Source organism: Gymnoscopelus microlampas, assembly GCF_963454915.1.
Source record: "Gymnoscopelus microlampas genome assembly, chromosome: 13".
Classification (NCBI taxonomy): Eukaryota; Metazoa; Chordata; class Actinopteri; order Myctophiformes; family Myctophidae; genus Gymnoscopelus; species Gymnoscopelus microlampas.
Window position 1 is genome coordinate 27,652,423 of NC_139950.1, and position 22,455 is coordinate 27,674,877.

A 22,455-nucleotide genomic window follows, 5' to 3' on the forward strand; every position below is an offset into this window, starting at 1 on the left:
GGTTTCCCCTGAAACCCCTTTACTCTTACAGAGTACAACTGCCGTAGAATCACTATTGATGATGTGGCCATAGCTGAATGGTTAGAGAGCCTGAGTCCTGTTGTTTAAAAAAAAGAAAGCTATACAATGCCATAATACTTTGTTCTTGTCAGCCTAAATTGTTCACAGCACAGCTATCTATTTTTATATTTAATTCATGTGACAACCCTGGGGGTTGTCAGGGTAACTGGTGTGGTTGTCATGGTTACTAACTTGGTGTCTGTGTTTCAGAATGATTGGAGGGCGGAGTGTGTCATCAGTGGAGATCTGGCCCACCTGGATTGTCCTCTATAAAGCAGGTGGCTGGACTTCACTCTTGTCCTCTCTCCCACCATGAAGCTCCCTGGGAGCAATCCAGCCTTTTGGATTTTGGTTGTTAAAGGACAAGACCACTTTGGTAGAGGTTTGGGTGGTGTAGTTACCTTGCCATAATGTAACTCCACAGGTGAACAAGAAATCTAAAATAATTGCTCCATTGAATAGAAATTGATCACTCAAAATATGCTCCTCATTGACATTGTACGGTAAAACAGCTCTCAAAGTCACGCTTTTAGCACATAAACGAACACAAACTAATCCATACAAAGCTGATTCAGTCAATATAGAACATCACCAAACCCAGTACTGTTTGTTTTTTTAATAAAAATGTCAACTTCCTGCTGATTTTACTATTTGAAGCAAAATCAACAGGATGTTAGCATTTTTATTTAAAACACAAATGGTACTGGGTTTGGTGATGATTTATATTGTCTGAATCAACTTTATTTGCGTTTGTTTGTGCTAATAGAGTGACTTTGAGAGCTGTTTCAGCATAGATGTAATTCAATGAGGAGCATATTTTGAATTATCAATGGAGCAAATATTTTAGATCTCTTGACCACCTTTGGAGATGCATCATGGCAAGGTAACTACACAACCCAAACGTCTATCAAGGTGGTCTTGCCCTTTAAGCACTGTTAACCACCCCAGTATGTATCCGTATTGTGGGGAAAGCTTAGCAGAAAATAGCCGATCGACAAGCTCACTGCGACACGTTGTGAGCTTGTCGATCGGCTATTTTCAGCCGCTTTCCCCACAATAACACGGAACAGAAAATACACTAGAATTGAGCCCTGAGGGACTACGGTTACCCACATGGGTTTTAATAAATAATTTAAACGTTCTTTGTTTGTGTGAGTTAACTCATTTTGTTACAAACTCAGCCGTTTGCAACACTCTTGGTTGGTTGTTGCAATAAATACATTACATTTAAGTGGTTGGATTCAATTTACGTAATTTGTTATCCCTGAGTCACTAGAATACCTCAAAACGAAGTATGGAGCTCAGCCTATAATTGATCATTGATTTGATTGATATGCTGCATGCCATGAGTGCAAAGTAGTATTTTCTTAAACTTAATTCAATGGAGGATCTGTGGTCATAATACAGCACTGTTTGAGGAACTATAGTTAAACTTTTTTTTATGTCCAGTCCAACGTGAGAACAATGTAGCCTACTTGATTTAACACCAAAAATGCTATAGTTTTGATCATCTGAAACTAATAAGGAATGTATAAATGACAAAAAGGGTATGAATTTTAATGACATTACGAAACGTCCCTCTGTTTGCTTTCAATGAAAGCGTAAATCTGGGTTCAGACTCAGTCAGAGTAAACGTTTTCTAACAGATGGTTTTAAACAACCTAAATCTCAGTTGTCATAATGAACCCTTTCCCTGATCATCAGAGGGTGTATCTAGTAGATTCAGTCATTCTGTCAGGGGTAGAGGTGTTTGCTGTGGATTTTCATCTTTTGACCTGTCACCTCTTGCTTTAACTTTAAATATAACCTCCAAATCCTAATTAATGTGAAAGGCCTGGTGGTGCAAGTAAAAAGCATAGGCCTTACAAGCGAATGGTTGTGGGTTTGAACCTTGGTCAGGGAAGATCTCATTTTTTGGTCTTTTTAAGGCGAGAAGCATGGAGAAGCCCGCCTCCCTCCTCACGCCCTCTTTTAGCTCCGGTAGGAGAGGGAGGAGCATGGAGGGAGCCCACCTCCAGGGGGAGGAGCTTAAGAAATGTACATATTATGCAAAGTTTTTTTCTTTTTGTTTTGCGATTTTATGAGCTGTTTTTTTTTCACATTAATTTGATCGATGTATTTTTTTTTATTGTATAGTGTTTTTTTCATTGTTTATTGTTTTTTTTTTTCCATCACCAGTTTGTATTGACCACAGTTTCTTTTTAGTTGTTTTACCCTTTCAGTTTTTGTTTAGTTGTTGTTTGAGTTGTTTTGAGTGAGCTTTGAACCAGGAACCCTGGGTTTATGAACCACGTATTTATCTTTTAAGCCACGCTGGCATGGAAAGTAGAATTGGGAACGTCATACTTAACCCACCATATTGAATTTCAAAACTCAAACAACAACTAATTTGTTTAGTTGTTTTGAGAGAGCTTTGAACCAGGAACCCTGGGTTTATGAACCACGTATTTATCTTTTAAGCCACGCTGGCATGGAAAGTACAATTGGGAACGTCATACTTAACCCACCATATTGAATTTCAAAACTCAAACAACAACTAATTTGTTTAGTTTTTTTGAGTGAGCTTTGAACCAGGAACTCTGGGTTTATGAACCACGTATTTATCTTTTAAGCCACGCTGGCATGGAAAGTGCAATTGGGAACGTCATACTTAACCCACCATATTGAATTTCAAAACTCAAACAACAACTAATTTGTTTAGAGTGAGCTTTGAACCAGGAACCCTGGGTTTATGAACCACGTATTTATCTTTTAAGCCACGCTGGCATGGAAAGTACAATTGGGAACGTCATACTTAACCCACCATATTGAATTTAGATGGACAGGGAAAATGTTCTACAGGAGGTTTGAACCCTAACCCTTCTACTTTCAGACCCTGGATTTATCTCCTGAGCCACATTAGGTATGGACAACACAAATGAGAACGTAATACTTAAACCACCTTTTAGAATTTAGATAAACCATTTAAACCATTTTTAGCTAAACCATTTACCCCAGCTAAGTTAGTTAACATTGCTACTACTAGCGATTTTTTTTGTTTTTGACACATTCCTGAGCACAGACTCAGACATATTGGTTGGATGCATGGCGCATATAATAGGCTATCGCATTGTAGATTAGTAGGCGATAATTCCAATATTCACTATACATTCCTCATGTTTAAGCCTAACTGAATGATATATTTATGAACTGGCATATAAATTGTATATATTTTTGGACGACTTGTGCGTTTAATTTGTCGGCAATACTTTGCCAAGCTTTATCCCTGGATCCATTTATTGCGGCCATGTTTCCTTTCTTGCTTATTATAAATTTTACTTCCTCGTATGATTCCGGGGAGACATCAAATTTCTCTTTTGGGTCTTGAGTCGAACCAATTACTCCCGCGGAGACATCAAATTTCTCTTTTGGGCCTTGAGTCCCAAGACTCAAGGCCCAAAAGAGAAATTTGATGTCTCCGCGGGAGTAATTGGTTCGACTCAAGACTCTTTTGGGTCTTGAGTCTTGGGACTCAAGACTCAAATCCTGGAAATCAAATCCTGGAAATGGCAAATCAGCATATGTCTGTCTCCCTGGGGTCTAGTGCTGTAATCGGGATAGACTCCTGTGTTCTTGGCTGTTGCTGACAATAAGCCCACTTGTAAAGTGCATGAGCCAAATGCCTTTAATTAATTTGGTGGAATGACTCATCACGTTCATGTAATGTCAATGTACAAAGGTAAGTGTGCCTGACTAGCTCTGTTGGAAGAGCTCCTGACTTCAGACCATAAGGTCATTGAATCGAATCCCAGTACAGGATCATTGGCATCTGATTAATCTGGCTCCTACGGGCCTACTATCTTTTTTCGCCTTTATCATAAAGGTTGTTGGACAATATTTAGAGGATGAAATGCATAATCGATTAAATAATATAAAGGTAATATCAAATACATTGTAGAAAATGAGAGACAAAATGAGAGACATGACGCTTTATTAGCAAGACAGTCTTTTATTATATCATTCCTCATCCCTTTACTGTTACAGAGTAGAACTGCCTTATAATCACTGCTGATGATGTGGCCATAGCTGAATGGTTAGAGAACCTGCCTGTCAAGCCATAAATCCCAAGTTCGATCCCAGGCCTCAACAATGTGTCGAAGTGTCCCTGAACTAGACGCTTAAAAGAATAGTTCACCCAAAAAATACTTATTTTCTATCAATTACACACTCCATGAAGCCTTGAATTCATTCATTAGATTTTTTTGTTTTTGACACATTCCTGAGCACAGACTCAGACATATTGGTTGGATCGGCGGTGCCACGTAGGTGTGAGGGTAGCGTAGCGGCCAGAACCGGAGTCTAGTGGAACATAATCACGATTCAAAGAACCACTTTTAGCACTATTTAGCACCATGACCCCAAACATGTTTGAAAGTGAAATATCTCTTTAATGATCAAATTGTAGGCTGAGCTGTATTGTTGTTTTGTGACACATTTGGTGACAAAATGTACCAGATTATTGAATTTATAACACTTACACATGACTTTTTTCTCGTTTCTCTTACTCTGTCTCCTTTTTTGTCCCACTCCCTTCAGAACCTGGTCGGTTTACTAGAGTTGACTGTTATCTGGCTGTAACATATGTCTGGTCTCATTGTGGCCCTAGACCTTTGGCCGACTGGTTAATGCAGGTGCCTGTGATGAGACCCCCGGGTTACAATCCCTGTTGCACACAAGCTCTATATTCTTCTGATAATAATCATTGCTAGACCTATGAAATAATGATAATTCAGTCGTTTATAACATTTTATTAGAAATATGAAATATACATAATGTGACAAAGATTGGATACTTTGCTCTTTATGTAGTAATTCAATAACATAGCTTGGGTGGTTAAAGCCTGCAACACCCTTGCCCAGTTAGGGACGATTTCCAGTATAGTAACAGTCAATTGTACAGAAAACTGAAAAGTAATGGCATGAAAGATTAGATTTACACAGCTATCTGGAATGAGGAAAACCATGCAAAAGGATTTGGCAATACTTGCAATGCATCCCATGTCTATAATGTGTTAGCAGCATATTTTTAAATGCATTTAAAATGCATCTACCTTATAACTGTGTAATTATAGTTCCAAGCACTCTTACATAATATTCATAATGCTTTATAATTTACTAGTTTGGCAACTCTACATGTCTGTTATTTCAAGACTGTAGTATAATTATTAGTTTTGGGGCAAACGTTGCCGGCACTGTCGCAAGTTGTGGACAATGTTTATGACAGACTGAGCACAACGGGGTAAAATATGCAATTGATCCGAAATGTATCTGGCTTAATATAGCCGGCTTAATGTTATAATATGCCATGACCAGATCCTGGCTTTGCATGGAATATTTACACAAACCCATTTGGCTGGTGAGGTTTTAACCTACAGCATATGCTTAAAGCAGGTTCAAGTTCATTCACGTTAGTCAATGAGGAATTGAATATTGCAGACCTACAAAACTGAATCTGTTCTGCCATGCATTACTCATCCAGACTTCCCCACCGTCAGCTCAAAGAATATGGAATACATGATGTCCAACATCAACCACGACTTATGTATTTCACAGCAATTTTCTTGTCAACATTATTTATCTCCAAGTTCTGTTGTGATCAGCATTGAGCGAGAGCTAACCATGGCTAAACAAAGCTGTACAGGCTGACAACCAACTAATTCATGAGCCAGAGCCTATAGTATCAACTCACTGTATAGCCATAGCCTGGAGAGACGACTGATCTATGATTGGCTAGTCCTGTTAGGCCAACCAATGCTGTAACGGCATCACTCATCGAACTTCAGCACTCCGTGACTCAGTCAGTCAGTCAAAGACGCTTGCTTATGGATCACACCACAATTCAAATTAGACCCGTTGTGATTTACAGTTCTTCCATCCTAGCATTTTTGCAACTATGCCGCCCTGACCCTAACCATAATCTAACCTTAACCTAAGTAAAACTATGCCTGCCAGGAAGCCAATCAGGCAGGGTGGATCTATGAGTGGTTCTTCTTATAACCTTGGTGGAATCCATAACTTAGCGTAAAAGACATATGCGCCTATAGGCCTGGTCCTGCTGGTCCTGTACTTTATCGTACGATCCTTTCACAAGCGTTGTTTAAAAAAAAAGTATATTTAAGGTAGCAATTTACATTTTGTCAATGTAATCTCAGAAGGAAGAGGGTGACATTCAGTTAGACTGCAGGAGAGGAAGTGATTTCTCAGTGTTGAATGTTCAGCTGTCAACATAAAGCCAAAGGATTTATCCTCGTCCTAGTTGTCATCATCTTCATCCAATAGGAATTCGCTGATCTCCTGTCTCATCTCAGACCTAGAGAACCAAACATACAAGCACACAAGCAGAAAAAATAATTCAGCGTGAACTAAAAACAGGGCAATCAAACATGATTGAAATTTAAAATTGAAATGATGGAAAGGCCTTTTGATGTTTTCAAGTTGTGATTTAGCAAGACCAAGCTGCTCAGGCAGGTCGTTCCAGAGCTGAAGAGCCCTCATAGAAAAGGCCAAAAATGGGTATGTTTGGAAACAAAAGGTAAGTCCTTGTATATGCAAACTTGATTGGTGGCTAAAAGCAATCCTAATTCTAAAGAACATCAGGACAGAGTTATGTGACTGTCCAGTAAACAGCATTCACTGCAGACTGCATGTTGACAATAGCCTACGTGCATTACTGTAGTCCCCGGTTTCCAGAATGTGCCAGTGGTATACCCGTTTCCGGAAACAGATATGAAGAAGTCATATGGGTTCACATCTGCTGCCGAGCCAATCAAACAAAGACAGTGGGTAAATGGGTAAATGGGTATGCCACCTTCTGGAAACCCGGTACTACACACTACAGTTATACAAAGAGCTGATTCGGAAATAACAACAAAATGTCCCACTCACCTGTTCTTCCTCTTTTGGCCCTCAGAGAGGATGTAGTCAGGTAGATCCTCCACTGATGACTGTCAATGGAAGGGAAGAGAGAAACATTCAAATTTATCCAAGGCTTTTAGATGAAGAATAGATTAGAGGAGAAAACAACAGTTCAAAATAGATAAGAGGGTAATTAGACTACAGGACAGACAGATGTGACAAACATATATTTTAAATGATTCCACTAATCATCATGCAAGCTGTGTGTTTCACCCACCATGTCTTTGATGGTCAGGCGACAGCTGTAACACAACAGGCTCTTCAGCTCCAGTGTTTGTGGGACCCTGGAATAGACCAATTATTTGTTTACAAACATTGAGACTGGACGCACAGGTGATTTTCATGTTTCATGTAATCAATTCTTTCCCCCCGACACGGTCGAGGCAGAAGGCCCCCCACCCCCCCTCTTCCAGTTAAGGGGGAGTTTTTCGTTGCCACTGTCGCAAAATTGCTTGCTCAGGGTGGAACTGTCTAGTCTCTGCTCTCCATGTAAAGTGTCTTGAGAAAACTTGTTGTGATTTGACACTTTAATAAAATTGAATTGAATTGAATTGAATTCCCAACAGATCCCCAAACCTGCTGTTTTGGGGTACACTGGTTTCACTTCATTCAACCTCCTCTGTGTGTAGGCTAGTGGGGTGCACCCTAGCTTGACATATATACTTCATCGCGCAACGGTATTAGGCACAGAGAACAGCTGACATACAAGCTCACAACCGCGTCGCAGATGCGAACCAAGGGGCAAGTCTTGGATATTTACGTTGAGGCCAACACGGAAGCTTATGAATGGCCAGAGTGGCGCTGTTTTACCCTGCGCCGACCTGCGGTGTCAGAAAGAATTTATTTTAACTTAAGTGAATAGGTTTTTTGACAAACTTTAGGCTAGATTTTCTTACCATAATAAAAATTGTCATAAATTCTATATGCTTCCAGTCGCTAGTTTAAAGTCTCCTTTCAATCATCAGGATATGCGTTTTGCTAAATTATGGTCCCATTTATTTTTAAAATTGACGATAAAGTAGGCTATTCTCTAGGAGGGGCGGGATGATTTGATTGACAAACTACACAACCAATAGCATTCATTCCCCGCCCCCGCTCTTGATTGACAAGCTACCCAACCAATAATGGTCTGGTCTCATTCTGCAGGATATGACGCAATATGACGCAATATTGAAAGATGGCGGACCCACAGTCTTGGAACAATCGGCTTCATTTTCGGTCTGTAGAAAGCAGGGGAGTGGCTTTGTCCATTCATTTTTAGAGGTGCCAACCGCTCTATACGTGGCTTTGACTGTGTGTCTGTGTGTCTGTCTGTGTGTCCGTGTGTCCGTGTGTATGAGCCTGGGATGAGCACGGCAAAGAAGCAACACATACAAACACACGCACACGCACACACACACACACACACACACACACACACACACACGGACTTGGAGATTGCCTATGCCATCTCTCCTCTCATTTGCCACACGTGCCACCGGTTATCAAAGAGGGGTCCAGGGACCCCCAGAGACTGTCTGTGTGTCCGTGTGTATGAGCCTGGGATGAGCACGGCAAAGAAGCAACACATACAAACACACGCACACACACACACACACACACACACACACACACACACACACACACACACACACACACACACACACACACACACACACACACACACATGGACTTGGAGATTGCCTATGTCATCTCTCCTCTCATTTGCCACACGTGCCACCGGTTATCAAAGAGGGGTCCAGGGACCCCCAGAGACGTCCGCCCGTATGAGCACGGGATGAGCACGGGATTTTAAACAGCTACAACTCCAGTTTGCAGCATGCCACCAAGTCCAAATTTGGTATGTGGACTTAGACCACCAATACGGGCCGAGCATGAATTGCTCAGGCCCCGCCCCCTCTGTCTTCCCATTGGCTGGCCTTTAAACAGCCATAACTCCAGTTTGCAGCATGCTACGGAGTACAAATTTTGGACATGGACTAAAACCACCAATAGGGACAAACTGTCATTACTTAAGCCCCGCCCCCTCTGTCTGCCCATTGGCTGGGCTTTAAACAGCCATTATTCCAGTTTGCAGCATGCTACCAAGTACAAATTTGGTAAGTGGACTCAGACCACCAATAGGGACGAACTGAAATGAGTTAAGCCCCGCCCCAAAGGCACCGCTTCCTTCACACAGGGTGTGATTATTTTTTACAGTCTATGATGCGAACGCTCTGAGCTTGGAGGTCTGCTATTCTCGGCCGTTCTCTGCACGCGACACCTTCGTGGGACGGAGCATAAATTAGGCTTGACGGGCTACAGCTGCGCGAGCCAAGCAGGTTCTGGTGCCATGATCATAGAGCACTCCCTCCGTTCTTATGACAGCCACTGGAGGTGGGGTTTGGGGGACAACTGCTTTGAATTGTTATTATTGTTTACACACAACAGAAACCAAGGATTATATATTTCAAGAGCGAGAGATCACAGTAAAAATCCTAAGCATTCTTCCTCCATACTGGGAGAAAAACAGCATCTGAAACTTTGATGGGATGCATTTTTACACGTGAGACTGTGACCACTTTTCCATTGCATCTAATGAGCGGTGGGGTGCTTTTGTTGCCGACCTGCGCGTGCATACTGTTTCTTATCAGTGTGACGTCGTCTGTTAAGGCGTCTATATAACAACAATTGGTCACCACTCACCAACAACTGCATTGGAAATATATGGGCATAATCATAGTAATGTTATGAATAACTAAACATGTGTGTGTCTGTGGCTTTCATCAGTGTGTGAGACACACACACTGATGAAAGCCTATAACCTAATTGTCTCCGCCAGGCTGAAGGCGACTATGTTTTGCCCCCCGGCCCCCGTCTGTCTGTCCCTGTGTCCGTCCGTGAACAGCTCATTTCTGGCACCATTGGCCCGATCGACGTGAAACTGTGCACACACTCCCTGGATGCCAGAGCACAACCTCTGCCCCAGATTTTTCACATCGGCCTGTAATAGCGCCACTAGGAGGCCGATTTTTGCAAAACAATGCTTTTTATATTACTTCTACACATTTTGTCCAAACGTCCTGCAAATCAGTACATATTATGTCTATAATCATGTGATCAAGACGGATCTGTCAGATTTTTATAGTCCATCCTGATTGGCTAAGATTGACATCTAAAGCTTGCAAGAGTGGCCTGTTTTGAACAAAATGCCTAAAACCATGAACACAGTGTCTGACTGCTGTGAAAGTTTGCATGCACTTGCTTGATGAAAACATGCCAACATTTTCAGCCTTATGCTGGCGTTATGACTTCATGCTTTGTTCATAACTCCTGAATTGTTAGTGACCTGGCGTAGACCTGTGCTCTGAGGAGAACTTTTTCTAGTTTATAATGGTTTCAGGAGATTATGCTCATTTCACACTGATAATACAGTTTCAGGATATTTACTTGACAGAAGAGCAACAACTTCCACTTCCATCTCCTGTCCCTCCACAGCTTCCTTTCTCCTCCTGGGATGAACAGCACTGAACTGAGGGAGCACAGATGCCTGGATTTACATGATAGAATACAAGGAAACCACAAAAAAAGATTCCAAGCAGGTCCAAACCCATTTAAAATAAAATATTAAAAAAGAATACTATGAAGCTCCTTGAATGTAACAAACTGTTAATGTTTATAAAAATATCATTTAGTTATGCACAAAATACAAAGCAAGGTACGCAGGCAACTTGCAGTTGCACATTTGAAACTAGTGTTCTTCCCTAGGTAACATTCACTAGATCAAAACATGTGTAGACTGAGAGAACGAGAGCAATCCATGGTCTCGAAGGGCGGATCCAAACCCAGGCGCCCGGAGCAGGCGCGTCCTCCGATTGCTTCACCAATCTATGTCCCCGCCTCCCCCCCCCCCCCCCCGGTCTGTGCACGGAGCAGGCTGACGTCACCAAATTTAGAGCGACGCCCCTCTGCACTCTGAATGGTTAGGAGATAACAAGCTTCAAAGACCAGCGTTCCTGCATCGTTCCCCCAGACTTTTTTCTTTTGTAACAAAAAAAATGGCTGGGTTTCCGAGGCTAAAACATGTGTGGTACCTGGAGGCTCAGCCAGTTAGTGAGCAGACCATTACGTTCATTTTGAGCCCGAGTACCCTGGTTTGAATCCGACCCGTCTCACATACCACGCCATTCTTTTTTCTCTTGGTTTCCTGTCTGTCTCTATAGTCTACCCTGACCTGAAAACTAAAATATAGCATAAATAAAATTAAAATAAGAAACTGCAGTCACAACTACATGTATTACTGAAGTCACCTGTTCCTGGATTCTTAGTGCCTTCTGATTCGTCACATCCCCATCACAGAACCACAGTTTCCCTTCTCTCAACTCTCCCAAAACCCAAGTATGAACCAAAGAGTATAATTTGCATGTATGACTTTCAAATAATTATTGTTAATGCGCACACACACACACACACACACACACACACACACACACACACACACACACACACACACACACACACACACACACACACACACACACACACACACACACACGGTTGTGACAAGTATCAAAATAAATAGAATACCAGCAGATCAATAGTCTTCTATTTATGCTGATGGCGGCTTTTAGCTGAAAAGCAGACACTGATGATGGCTTTTAGCTCAAATACTTTCGTTGTTGCCTCAATAAAAAAGTGTCTTGCATTGTTTGTTTCTAATATTATTACATGTTAAAAACTAGAAAAGTGTTGCTCTTCGGAGCAGAGGTGTCCGCCAGGCCGAGTTGCCTACCCAGGGCCCGCAAATTTGGGAAGTCAGTCATAGCCATTCGGAATGGAATATGAAAAATCTGACAAAGGAGTTTTAGACAAAATGTGTAAGAGCAGTAGGGGGGGCACGGTGGCGCAGTCGGTAGCGCTGACGCCTCACATCTAGAAGGTCCTGGGTTCCATTCCCTCAGGGGACGCTGTGGGCACTGGGGGCGTGTCCTCTCCTCCGCGTCATCAGTGCCCATACCCTAGATGGGGTTGGCGAAAGGGCCTCTCTGTGTGGAGTTTGCATGTTCTCCCCGTGTTCCCTAGGGTAGATACCCTCACAAAAACATGCAGTAATCCTGGTCACTATACTACCTCCCCCTGGCCAGCCGGGGCGTCTGATGGAGGGGAAAGGAACTGGTTGGAATAACGTGTTCCTTCCACGCGCTACGTCTAACCGGGGAAACTCCCCCCTGTCGGGTGATAAGAAGGCTTGTTAGCTCTCATGCATTGAAGGAGGCATGAGCTCGGCTCTGAGCTCTCCCTAGGTTGGCAGAGGGAGTGCAGTGCCCAGGATTACTTAGACAATTGGCACTGGGTGAAAAAATTGGGTTACAAAATCGTGGGATAAAAATGTTTAAAAATGTAAAAAAAAAGAGTAGTAGCCAAAAGTGGCAGAAAATCTAGTCTGGCACAAATGGCCAGGGCTTATATTTGGAGTTACGTCATGATCCAAGGAATGCAAGGGGGGGGGGGGTGATTGTGCAACCTACAGTTCAAGTTATAGGCCAAAATGTGAAGTGCCCGTTTTAGCTCCACTATGAGGCCGATTTGGAAATGTGGGGTAGAGGTTCCTTCCTTGGCCTATGGGCAGTGAATGTTTCACACCAATGGGTGCAGCGAGTGTCAGAGATTAGCTAGTCACAGACAGACAGACACACACACACACACACACACACACACACACACACACACACAGACTGTCGACTAAATAGCACAACAGCAGTTACGTGTCAGTTGTTGTGTCAGAGTGCCATCTTCGGTAGAAGGCCCTATTGCTTTAACAATTCTGCATCTACGAGTTAGTGAACAGAAATGACTTCGCCCATATGAAGATGTGGGCTAATTCCAAAAATGTAAGCGGTAGGAGGTTGTAGGGGTCCTACCTGTGGTCAGTGTTGGAATTCCAATGTTGGAGCCTCCAGAAGTTTGTTTCTTTGAGAGCTGCTCTGAGATCAGAGTAGCCTGGAAAGCTGAGGCCTCATCTGCAGAGTTGGAGAGACAAAGGATAGAGACAGGAAAGATAAGGGACGGGGCCAACGACAGTTAAACAATGGACAGCGTTTACTTGGAACTCATAGTCCTCACTGTACTGCCTATTTTAATGTTGTTTTATGCTTTTGCTTTTTTTATTTTATTTGGTTGTAACTGTAACTGTATTCTTGCTCTGTAAAGCACTTTGCGCTGCATTTCATGTCATGAAAGGTGCTATACAAATAAAGTTTATTATTATTATTATTACAACTGCTCCCAGGAGTGGCTTGTACATAAAATGAACTTGGTTCTAGGATGGATAGCTTTTTAGTTCTTTCTTTGTGACAACAAAAAACATACCAGCAGCAGCAGCAGTGTCCAAGGTGCACATACAGAGCAGGCATTTATCGGTGCTGTCCACAGCAAGGGATTTCTGATTGGGGCAGACTGTCTGAAGTTTATCTCCAGTTCTAGAGGACACAAAAACACAGGCCCCACCAGACATGTACAATATTTTAAATTGTATTTAATATACCATTTGTGTGTGGCACATGTGTGCGTGCTTGTGGAAAAATGTGCATAGTGTGTGCAAACATCTGCACCAGAACTGGAGAGGAACAGCTGGATAGCGGTTATTGCACCAGAATATAGTGCATGCAATGAGAGATACCGTGAAACACAAACCTTTAAAACTGACTGTTTTGTGCTATATGACAAATCCCAGTCATATAGTACTACAAAAGGTTTGTACAAACCTGTAGATGGTGCTGACAGTCGATGGGAAATCTGCCTGAAGTTTAGTGACAAAACTCTCAGTAAGACGCTGGATGCTGGCCTTGTCTGGCATCTTTGGTGGAAGACACAAATCAGTTAGAGCTGTGTTTCTCAAAGTGCGGTCCGGGGACCCCCAAGAGATGTCATTGAGGGGGTTCCGTGCGGTTGTGGTACCCAGCAAAATGATTTAATCAAATCAGTTTAACCATTAAAACCATATTTTATTCTTCGGCTATTCTAAAAAAGCTAAAGGCCATGGGTGCGTTTACCAAAATCGGTAGGATTCATGGTTGCTGAGATCATTAGGTTTCATGGCAATCTGCCCATTACAGTAGATTTTGATAAACTGTGTGCGCTATTGGAAATATTGACCTAATGGTGGCACTGGAGCAAAGGCCACTTGGTCACCAAACAAGACTTGTTTTTTCTATACTGTACATTGGCAGAACCTGTTTTGTTTACATTGGATTCACTACTTCCAGTTCTTCAATCACAAAGCACAGATGCAACAGATTAATGATGATACACAATATTTGGACTTAAATCATGGCCATGCAACTTTAACGAATGGTGTGTCACCAACCAGTTCATAATAAATGTCACCAAAAACACAGGAGATGGTCGTTGACCCGAGCCAAGTGACTGACCATGAGCCGGTGGTCATCAAGAACCAGACAATTATTCAAGTGTCCTCATATACGCAAATACTTAGGTGTCAACATACACAACCCTCTTTGCTGGAAAACACACACATCCTGACCTAGAGAGCATCATTAGATTCAAGATTAGATTCAATTACAGCATGGTTTGGCAATTGTGCCAAAGTAAAAAATACTTGCCAGTATGCATAAAACAGCTACTGTAAGAGGTTAATGGGGAAGAAAGACTATGGGCCCATACTGAATCTGTACAAACAGTTAGTCATAAAACAATCCACAAACATCATTGTGGAATCTCAACATCCCCTCTTCTCTGAATATGAACCTCTGCCATCAGGGAGAAGTCTCCTTGTGCCAAACAGCAAATCAAACGGCTTGAAAGCTATCGTTTGTTCCAGTGTCTATCAAGCTGTTGAACTCTAATGGTATTTGTTTGTGTAATACAGCAATGTGCAATACATATGCAGCACTTAGCCCGTTTGCATTTTAATTATTAGTTATCGTTTTAGGTTGCCACTTGGCATGTTGCCAAAAATGCCAAAAACAAATTTACACTGACATTGACAATAAAGTTTACCCGTAGAAAGTTATACAACCCATGTAAAAGTTTTTTGGCTGAGAGGAATTACAAACAAGGGGAAAACAGAGAGGAAGTTTTTGACACCTGAATTTGGAAAAAGATGACTGACCTTTGTGTCCAGGCTGGGTATAAAAAAGAAGGGAACATTAAACATGTAATTGTAGAAGGAGATTTCTTTAGCTGAATAGTCCCTCATCGGCCTCACTGTTACTGTGTCACTGTACCTATGGTCTGAGAAACCCTGTTGACAGACAGACATGTTACAAATTCTCTCTAGTCTGTGATTTTAACATCCTTTTATGTTGCCCATCACGCTTATATTATATTAAATATATATATTTCTTAAAAATAATAATAATCACTCACCGTGTCCATTCCCAACTGTGCTCCTCTGCCCAATGCTATACTAGCAAGCAATTTGACAGCCTGTCTGGTACAGTTGTCTCCTAACATCATTTTGGTGTAGCCTTCACTTCGAGCTGTATGGATCAGTAGATGTCGTCTACAGGGGAAACATTAGCCATTAACATTTCTCTTTAACATCATCTTGTTTCCTACTTATATTCCATTCACACTTTGCATACAGTATGTTAGCGACCCCAAGTGGCAGCCAGAGGTAACCGTTTTGATACTCTCTCATTACTGTCAGTAGCAGCCAGGTCACTGAAGCTCATTGCAGCAGATTTACAGCATTTTAATCAGGGGTAATGGGCTGATCTTATAAGATTATTGCATGATTTACATAATAGATTTAAAAACACTTTAGAAATGTTGCATGGTGCAGATTTAACAGTAAAATATTTAACATTTCTACTGTGTTTCTAGTATAAATAACCTGGAATATGTCCAGGTCATTTATGCTATCAGCACAATATGAAAGGTTTAAAATGAATGTAACTGAAATGGCATGTTTTAGAAAAAATCATTCCACGACACACTCCTGGCTTGTGTCCCTTTTCCCCTACACTGCCATGAGGTCTCTTAATCTTTTAAAAGCACATCCAAAGTTTTTCCCCCAAGTTTTTCTGAACCAGTTTTTCTGGAGGTTTGTAAATGCAGGTTGAAATTATTTTCACTTCCTGCAGCTACAGTACTTCCACGCTATTTTATGTTAGTAACGGTAGAAATTCTACATTACGGTTGTTCATAGTTGAATAAGTGAACACAAGCCAACACAAGTATTATATTAAACAAGTCGATATAAATTAAATGTTGCCCCTTTAAAGTAATATTTGAGTATTTTTTGACGGTGGCACTTAGTAATTATGTTTAATAAAACTACAATAGGTTTACCTCTTGTCTGTGTTTGCGTGGATCAGACAGCACGGGTGAACATGGGTTTTGGGCCTCTGTGTGTGTGTGTGTGTGTGTGTGTGTGTGTGTGTGTGTGTGTGTGTGTGTGTGTGTGTGTGTGTGTGTGTGTGTGTGTGTGTGTGTGTGTGTGTGTGTGTGTGTGTGTGAGAGAGAAAGAGAGACCTGAGTGTGTGCAGAAGGTCTTCTTTGGCTGTCAGTGTCTTCACTGAGGAGAACAGTCTCTGCAAAGCCAGGGTACTAGACTCATCAGGTCTACCATCCTGGATGCTGAGTCGTGACAGGTCAGTCTGTTTCTCTGGGCTGACATGCTTCTTATGACTGTTAATGAAGTGGTCTACAGCAGCTTTGTAGCTGTCTGCTGGTTGGTCTGGGGCAGAGGAACCTGGTTCCAGAACTGAACTGGGAAGATTAAAAACCTGACAGGGAGAAAATACGACAATAGTCAGATTCTATCCATCCATTCTGCACCCATTTGTTTACTGTCAATTAACGGGTTATTTGGCTCTCAATTTACTTTCTCTCTTCATTACAAGAAAACCCTGAGGAAAGAGGATTAATGCTCTGCTCCCATCTGGCACACCAGGACCAAACAATGATGGTAAATGTACTGCATTTATATAGCGCTTTTCTCCAAAGCACACAATTGCATTGCTTAAAGACATTTCATTAACGTTTTCAAATGTTTCTCTTCTTTACTACTTCTACAACAGCAGCAATTTCTATATTATTATATATATCGGTACGCCTCTTGACAGAATAATAACCCCCCCCGCCCCCCACACACACAAGTTTGAAGAAAACCTTTGAAAATGTGTTTGGTAGAAGCAGACCTGTTCCATAGGTACAATGTGGTAAGGGAAGCCAGTGGCTTTGAATACAGCCTGCAACTCAGCTACTGTCCTCTCTCTCTCCTCTGCAGACAGCCCAAGAGCACCACCCTCTGGAAGTATAATTCATGATCAGGTGATTATGTGAGGTTCCGCAACATCAGATTTCCAATGGATGTTTATAGTAGCATTGTACATTATTTATTCAAAAACTAGCCAATATTCAAGATTACAACGCAACGTGTTATGAGCTTGTAGATCAGCTATTTTCGGTGAAGAGATTTGGTGTAGAAGGGAAAAGGTGTGGATGAAGTACTGTATAGAACCCTGGGGGACCCCGGGCAACTAAGTACATTATATATCAAGCCCTTTACCTCTCTGCAGACAAAACACAGCATGTCAGACATGGACAAAAATCTGTTACTGAGACTATACATTTATTTTTTATCAAATGGTATTTAATGAATCAAATTAACAGAAAAACGTTTACCTGTCGTCGCTGAATGCTACTGAATTTTCAATAAGAAAATAATATAACTTCTTAGATCTTATTTTGTGGAAAGGTCTCACAGACTCATTCTGTTTTGTCTGCATGTTATACTGTCTCTGGTTTTGTGCTCTCGATAGTGATCTGCTTGTAAAGCAAAATAATCAATGCGGTATATCATTCCATATCCACCATCTTTGGTATAAGTTCCCACAGTGACATCCCAGGTTAGCTACATACCCCAACCATGAACACACATAATTGCCACTTAACAACACTCCTACATCTAAATATAAAGTGACTGAATTCAGTCAGAGCTAAACAGAAGATATAAAAGTATGTAATGTCAAATTACCATCAATAAAGATAATCCCAGGTATGAATCTCAACTTCTTGTGAGCATTTAGACTCAAACCCTGCAAAAGAAAGAGTAAACCAAAACATTGCATATTCTTCAGAAGTGGGAACTCTCTTTATTAAATGATTTTTGGAATATGCACTGAGCACCGTTTATGACACCATTAAAAAAAGTATAATTATTTGTCTATTGGAGCTTTTATCCCAATTTCATCCAATCAGGAGAGAGAACCCTGTTTAGATCATTTATCAGCTTCAATTTGATAGTGTACCAATTCTTTTTTGTTTAATGACGTCTTCTAATTTCACTTTTTTTTATCCTGTATCCCTCCTGAAGAGAGGGGAAAGAATGTGATTCTAACCTGAAAATGTATTTTCTGTTTAGTGTACTAAAGAGCTGGAGAGGAAGAGAGACCCCAGTTACTGAACAAAAACTCAATGATTACTATCAGAATATAGAGCTTTGACTTCTAAACAAAACTTTTTGTTTTTACAAGAAAAAGATTATAATAATAACTTACAGGACCTTTGATACTAAACAGTAATGCATTGACCCCTACAGAGAGTATGTGATCTGTGACTATGTGAACATATTCAGTTGATGTCAATACAGGTAGACAGACAGGTATACTGTACCTCTTGAACCTGATAAAGCATGGAACAGGAAGAAGGACCTCCAGACACAGCCAGTAGCACCTAGAACCCAGGAAGAGAAAAAAAAACTATCAGAGCTGCAGTAGATAGGAAATACTATGTTATTGGTAGTTATTCCACAACTGATGGGGGAATCATTCATTGTGGGCAAAACTTAAAGCATATGAATGCAAGAAACTTACCTTCTCTCCAGGGAAAATTATTCTGTTCTTGCCAAGCATGGCCCTGAACTTATGTGTGAAGTACTCCTTGAAACAGCCCCTAATAACATACAAATGTTTTTTGAATCACAGACAAAAAATCATGAGTGCAGTTAGTACCGTTTCCTGTCATGGGTGATGTTTAATACAAACGTAACGTTTCCCATAAAATGGCTCTTTCATTGTGTTGTGGCATTTATAAATGTCAATAACACACTCCACATGCATTTGTTTACATTCCTGGGTATGATGAACTTTGTATGTCCAAAACCATTATAATACTTTTCAGGAAATGGAAGAGGAAAAAAAAGAAAATTTGTTCCAATGGATACAATGTAGTTATTATTTAGTCACAACTTCACAAGCTCTCGTTAAAACTTCTCATTGGTTAAATATTTATAAAACCAACAGACAGACTTCTACACTTTCAATTAGGTGTTTGTGTTAGGCATGTATAGAAGACACGTTTCAATTATAGCAGATCTACAAGCTTAGAATTGCATCGCAATGCATTGTGAGCTTGTAGATCGGCTAATATCACTATTTGTGTGTAAAGACTGTCTAACGAGTAAGTATAAAATAGGGAATTAATTTATGAAAAAACATAAAACGAAATATGTAGATACACGGTCTCTGCCTTACAGCAATGACTTGCTTCATTCATTGTACAGGCCCCAGAGCTGCTTACACAAAGTCTTACCTGCAGAAAGCATCTCCTGCCCTGATAACCAGAGCTGCTGTGTTTTCTTTGCATTTGACGCATATCTTGACGACACTGTAAAAAGACAGAAGGTAAGCCATCAAGAAACCAAGAAGACCCACTTATATGCGCTATATTTTCTACATCAAAGTTTGCATTTTTCTCATTTTTTTTGCTTTAGCAATTGTTGTGGTTTTTAACATACAAATCTGTAATAAAATATGCAAATAAAAAATGCAGTTGAAACATAAAAGGACACCAACAAGCCCACCACCATGGAGTGGTGCATCCGGGTGCATCCGGCTTTGTCGGGTGTCTACGCGAACACAATTGGCCCGTGTTAGGGGGAGGTGATAGCTAAAGCATGTAATCCTAAGGGCTGGGGCGTCACCCGTCAGCAGGGAGTGTTGGGCAGGAGGAGTAGGACGGAAGCTCTACGTCCTCCCGGTGGAGGCTCCTCACTGTCACTGGTAGGTGAGCCAGTAGGATACAACAGCAGTGACACACAAATGTGTGGGGAGGAAGTGCAAACTTACCGCGGAACCTCTCGTACTTCCAGCTGACCATTGTATTCTTCATCCACATCACACATTCTGCAACCTGGCTGAGTTTAGTGAAAATCCTTAGTGACATAGCGATACAAAATATATTAAAACTGTCACTGTTGTGGCATTTTCCTGGTAGTTTCTGGCCACCCAAACTCTAGTTTCTGGAAGGTAAAGAAGCTACCAATAAACTGAAACCAAATAGAGTGTAGTCAAGCAATCACTGTCCTCTTAAGGCCAGTCTACACATACGCAACTAGTTGCAACTTGCAACCAGTTGCAAGAAATTGCAGGGGTCTGGACTAATGGTGGACTAATGGCTGCAAGTACAGTAGTTACAATTGCAACTTGCGTTGCGAATAATTGGTGGACTGGGCTTTAAGTGGAGGAGTGGAATCTTTCTCACACATATACACAAAAGTGTGTTATGGATTCGTAAGGACCTAGAAGTGTACACACATATAGCACTACTGAAACAGTGTGTGTCTGTGACCAAGCAATGTCGCAAACTTATTGGGAGTGGAATCTTTCTCACACATATACACAAAAGTGTGTTATGGATTCGTAAGGACCTAGAAGTGTACACACATATAGCACTACTGAAACAGTGTGTGTCTGTGACCAAGCAATGTCGCAAACTTATTGGCAGTTTTCGCTGCTTCCTCAATGTGTATTTTGAAAGGAAATTTAAGTTAGTAAGTTAAAGGTAGGGTAAGTGATATTTTTTGGTTAAAACAAAAAGTATTTTGTTAAAAGGTTAAAATACTATATTCTGATAGTAATCATTGCTATAGATTGTTTGTTCAGTAACAGGAGTCTCCCTGTCTCTCCAGCTCTTTAATAAACAGAAAATACATTTTTCGGTAGGTGTCAAAATCTCAGCCAATCAGGAGAAAGTACCCATTTTTAAGCTTAATTTGTATAGTGTTCCAGTTCCAATTTTGCCCGCTCATTTCTTAGTGTCATCACTTCCAATTTCACTTGTTGAATCTGTATCCTGATTGAGTTCTCTGTCTTGGTTGGATAAAATTGGAAATGAAATTGAAACTGAAACGAAAATGCATTTTCTGTTTAATAAAGAGCTGGAGAGACAAGGAGACTCCTAATACTGAACAAACACTCTATAGCAATGAGTACTATCAGAATATAGAGCTATTTAACACTTATTTTAACCAAAGCAAATCACTTACCCTACCTTTAAGTACTCCAGACTGCTGGGACAAGAATTTACTTTAATAAGTGCAGCTTACTGGTTCGCCAAGCAAACCACTAGAGGTGAACACATCAGGGTATTAAGAGAACATTTAGACTTCTGACAACAACAATCTTCATCATAACGCCCTCGCTGTTGAAACAATCAACAACAACACGAATTTGTAATGATTCTTTTGACAAAGTGATGATCAGATATTGAAAACACCCAGTAATGTGTCCTGTACTCTCATCCATCACACTGATCTAAAAGTGAAATACAGCCTACCTTTTAAATTTGATGCGATATTAATATGTGACGATATGCTTACAGCTGCTTACCACAGAGGTATATAATATAACCTATGAATATAACGCTGCTTACAGACAAAACGTGGATACGCGTCCCTTTTTGATGACGTAACACAAGTGTCATCTGGTGCCAACGTTGCCATATTTTGTGAGCGAAATAAGCAACCAGGTCTAGGAAAACAAGCCCAAAAGAAGCAACTAGGCCATATCAGCTATTTGAAAATAGTTGATCTACAAGCTCTGCTATTTTCAAAAACTCATGCAATGAAATGTGGAATATTTGGATTTTTTTTTCCTCCAAACATTCTAACAACACAAAAGCTCCCTGGCCTGGCACAAAACACTTTCATGAAAATATTTGAGAACGGTCCACTGGTTTAAGTAATGATACAAAATAAATAGATTAGGAAGCAAGCCTAAATAAGCAAGCAACTACCAATATCTACAAGCAACTTTACAGAAAAGGTCGCTTATAATAAGCCGACATGGCAACACAGTCAGGTGCGCGCATCATTAGTTCTACAAAAATGCAATTATATTTGTACAAATGGCATGTATTAGATTTACATGAGCTCGCGATATTACATTAAAAAAACACATCACACGTTGTCCAAGAAATGAAAACGTGAAGTATCAACAAACAAACTGTTTAGAACATTATTGGCCGCCGCGATGGCAGTTCTACAGCTGTCCCATTAGAACTGCAATCCCCAGAAAGCAACGCGCGTCAGATGGCTTAGTTGAGTCTCCCGTGTTGTTTTGGAGTGTTGAGTAACGGGGCTGTGCAAAAACAAATCACTGATCTGACAACTGCATGCACCAGACTGTACCATACTGCAGTGTCTTGTCTCATT

The 22,455-nt window shown here is 40.9% G+C and overlaps 1 protein-coding gene across 5 annotated transcripts; it reads right to left on the reverse strand.

The window, feature by feature from the left end:
* Positions 1-4,832: 4,832 nt before the first annotated feature.
* On the reverse strand, positions 4,833-21,710 carry ctu2 (cytosolic thiouridylase subunit 2 homolog (S. pombe)). 5 transcript variants are annotated; one of them, XM_084076547.1, is made up of 17 exons: positions 21,579-21,710; positions 20,090-20,175; positions 19,554-19,628; positions 18,836-18,914; positions 18,636-18,695; positions 17,998-18,058; positions 17,159-17,268; positions 16,491-16,744; positions 15,381-15,516; positions 15,124-15,255; positions 13,757-13,848; positions 13,362-13,471; positions 12,914-13,012; positions 10,443-10,524; positions 7,231-7,297; positions 6,984-7,042; positions 4,833-6,408 (listed from the first exon to the last, which is right to left on the reverse strand). In XM_084076547.1, exons 2-17 carry the CDS (start codon positions 20,143-20,145, stop codon positions 6,351-6,353), a joined length of 1,530 nt encoding a protein of 509 aa, XP_083932673.1. In that variant the 5' UTR covers positions 20,146-20,175; positions 21,579-21,710; the 3' UTR covers positions 4,833-6,350. The 5 variants fall into 5 exon arrangements, with proteins under 5 accessions (XP_083932673.1, XP_083932670.1, XP_083932671.1 ...); XM_084076544.1 differs by having other exon boundaries at positions 10,443-10,542; XM_084076545.1 differs by having other exon boundaries at positions 10,443-10,542; positions 20,090-20,153; positions 21,579-21,657.
* Between the last annotated feature and the right edge of the window lie 745 nt (positions 21,711-22,455).